The 3565-nt window shown below is 38.1% G+C and overlaps 1 protein-coding gene across 1 annotated transcript; it reads left to right on the top strand.

Moving 5' to 3' along the window:
* On the top strand, positions 1-1659 carry LOC124166435. The gene has a single exon (XM_046543966.1). It carries the CDS (start codon positions 1-3, stop codon positions 1657-1659), a length of 1659 nt encoding a protein of 552 aa, XP_046399922.1.
* The last annotated feature ends 1906 nt before the right edge of the window (positions 1660-3565 follow it).

Here is a 3565-nt window from a genome sequence, read left to right as displayed (position 1 = left end):
ATGGCTGGTGAGGATTGGGTTGCAGGATTTCGAAAAAGAAATCCTCAGATCAGTTTGCGGAAACCATCTGCTACAAGTCTTAGCAGAGTAATAGGCTTCAACAAATCTGAAGTAGACTTATTTTTTAAGAACCTTGAAAATCTAATGGACAAATACAAATTCCCAGCCAGTCGAGTCTTCAACATGGATGAAACGGGGATTTCATCAGTTCAGAAGCCTGGCCACATTCTAGCGCCAAAGGGCCAGAAACAAGTTGGTGGGGTAACTAGTTGGGAAAGAGGACGAAACATCACCGTAGTCTGTGCCTTCAGTGCATCCGGCCAGTATGTACCCCCGATGTTTATTTTTCCTCGCAAAAGAATGACGCCACTTCTTGAACACGGTGGACCACCCGGTTCGATTTATGGTTGCTTTCACAACGGCTGGTCTAATGAGCATCTTTTTTTGGACTGGTTACAACATTTTAAGCGGTTTTGCAAACCAACTGAAGACGAACCGGTTCTCCTAATTCTGGACAACCATGGGAGCCACATTTCCTTGGACAGCTACACATTCTGCCGCAAGAATCACATTCACATTCTGTCGATACCTCCTCACACATCACACAAGATCCAGCCACTAGATGTGTCCTCTTATGCTCCACTGAAAAGCGCTTTCAATAAGGAGTGCGACAAGTTTATGAGGGCTAATGCTTATCAGAAAATTACACCCTACGACATTGCTCACATTTTCAACCAAGCTTATATGAATGTGGCAACCATAGAAAAAGCCATATCAGGCTTTGAAAGCACAGGCATTCATCCAGTAAATCGAGACAAGTTTAAAGAAGAAGATTTCGTGTCTGAACGCCTTTTAAGAGCACCTGTCATTGAGGAACCAGATGGCGAGGAAAATCTTCAAGAAGAATCTCCAACCAAGTCTAACAACAACCTATCTCAGACACCTGTGAACAACGAACCTACGATAGAGCAAAATGAAGTCGCTGGAGAACCAACAGTTGCTATCAATAAGCAGGATGGTTACTTAGGCCTGCCAGGTCCATCGGGAATGTCAAAGAAAATCCCTTCAGAAACAGCCTCTGACAGCAGTGGAAATATTACATCAGTTATAAATAAGTTTTCTCCACTCCCAGCTTTGGCAGCTGAACAGCTAAAGGGCAATGATAGGAGGAAAGGGCAGTCATCAATTCTGACATCAACTCCAATGAAAGCAACTCTTGAAGAAGCTTTAGAAAAAAGGAAACAAAAAGACTTGAAAAAATCAAATGCTGCCAAAAGGGCAGCAGCAAAACTATTGAAAATTTCTACAAGCAAGTTCGACATAGGCCTTCAGCCTAAAAAGAAACTACGAATTAAGAAAGAAGAAACAAGAAAACCTGGGAGGAAAACGAACACAAAACGTGGCACCTGTAGACGTCAAATAGACTTTGACTCTTCTTCAGAGGAAGATGTGCCATTAAACAAAATATGTGACGACAATGAAGACGACGATACTTTTGATTTGTTTCACGATGACGTTGAAAACTGTTTAGTGTGTGGGGAGTATGGTCCTACTTCTGAAATGTGGTATCGGTGTGTAATATGTGGAAAATGGGCACACTCAGAGTGCAGTGGTTACGATTCCCCAGAAAACTATACATGTGATTTTTGCTCAGATTAGAATGACAGACTAGGCCTCATAGCCAGTTACTAGGCCTACATATGTTTTTTTAAGAATAGTATGGCATAGACTAACTAATAGTCATTTACTACACATTTTACTTTGTTAAGAATAGTAAGACTATGGCAGAGGCTAAATAATAGCCATTAACTACATGTATGATTTTTGTTAAACTTCTTAATTAATTTCTTAATTTAATTAAATCTAATTTAGTGCTATATGTTGTGCTTTATTACGTCCTTTTCCATTATTATAGATGATTTGCTGTGTTTTGATGGTGTGGTGGCATAACCCCAGTGGTGTGGCGGAATTACCCCAGCCACCGGGGTAATTCCGCCACTGTGCAAGCTTTTAGAAAAAAATTTTTTTTTCAGTTTCTATTAAAGATTTAAATTTTAAAAAATCACTGAAAGATAGGAAATGAACTGTAGTATGCTATATTTATTACAACTTACATTAATTCTAACACAATTATGCATGAAATTTCAATTTCCCTTAAGGTGGCGCAATTCCCCCGGTCTACCCTATTACACCAAAAATTTATCACTTTACTGCATACTAACACGCATGGAAATGTCAATTGACTAAACAAGTCAGCTAAAAACATACGACACATTCATAAAAATTGTCAACTACGAAATAAAATTTTAAAAATGAAAAACTGAAAAACTTAAACAGCTTCTTAGCACTCAAAATGAATTGTGACGATACCACAAAGCATCAAATAAGCGTAGGATAGAGCAAGGCAGAAGCATTGAAGTATCTAATTCACAACTGACATAATGTAGAATGAAACTTTTACCAATGATGAATCACCTTACAGAAAGCATAATAAGCGAATGTCTAGTATTTAAAAAGGTAATGTTAATAATCTTACCAACACTAAAATAGTCTAGCAGCAGTCCCATTCTCTGAAATCCCAGGTGCAGGTTGATTTTTACAGCATTGTCAGCCGTGTTCAATACCATAATAGTGACTGCAGCCATGATTAAATGATCCCAGGAAATAATTCGATGCTAAATTAAACCGAATGATGAACTACAACGTCGTTGGATTCCCGTTATTTTTCCGCTAGATCCACCTGCAATTACAAACTTCCATCAAATCCGGATTAGCAGCGATGTATCGATAGTATCGATATTTTCGATTACGTTTGCACTGAAAAGATAGATATCTGCTTCATGAGAATTGATCATATGTTTTCCGGTATTAAAGGTCTAAATTCATAAATAAATAGATAAAAGCTATTTTCCACCTGTGCTTCAATTCAATTAATCCCGCATATTCATAGCGTAATTTTTTCTAGTAATGATAAACTTTTCCGTGAAATGAATAGGTATAGCCTCGAAAAACGGCTGTAGATTAAAGAATCAGATTACTGACGAATGGAGTAATGATTTATTTACAGATTTTTCTCGGAAAAATTCTGGTAACAAATATCCAGATTTACAACTACAAAAAACCTTTGAGAGCCCCGCAGGCGCGGGTGGAGGAAATAAAACTGAAATGCCGACAAATATTTGGGATTTTTGCTTACAGATTCCTCCCAAACTTTACGTTGTGCAACATGTGTTTCAGTAACAACATTTACTGAAGGCCAAATCTGCTAAATTTCGATTACAAAAAATAAGGTCTGTATTTTCCATGGTTCCCTAAGTTCTCTTTAAAACCACTGCCGAATTACAGTGATGCGGTAATCACCCCAACCCTACCCATAATTTCTGGTAAAATTGAAAGGATGGCGATCAATAGGGTGAAAGATGACAAATTTCATTTCACTAGCTCCAAAAACAATATCAATAGAGATTGATGGATATCTAAAAGCTACTGGTCAGATATCAGATGCAATATCGCTGAGAGGTGTTAGTACATACCCCAGAGGCGCCCCTGAAAATGATATGAAATT

Source organism: Ischnura elegans, chromosome 10, assembly GCF_921293095.1.
Source record: "Ischnura elegans chromosome 10, ioIscEleg1.1, whole genome shotgun sequence".
Classification (NCBI taxonomy): domain Eukaryota; kingdom Metazoa; phylum Arthropoda; class Insecta; order Odonata; family Coenagrionidae; genus Ischnura; species Ischnura elegans.
This window is presented reverse-complemented; position numbering and strand designations above follow the sequence as displayed.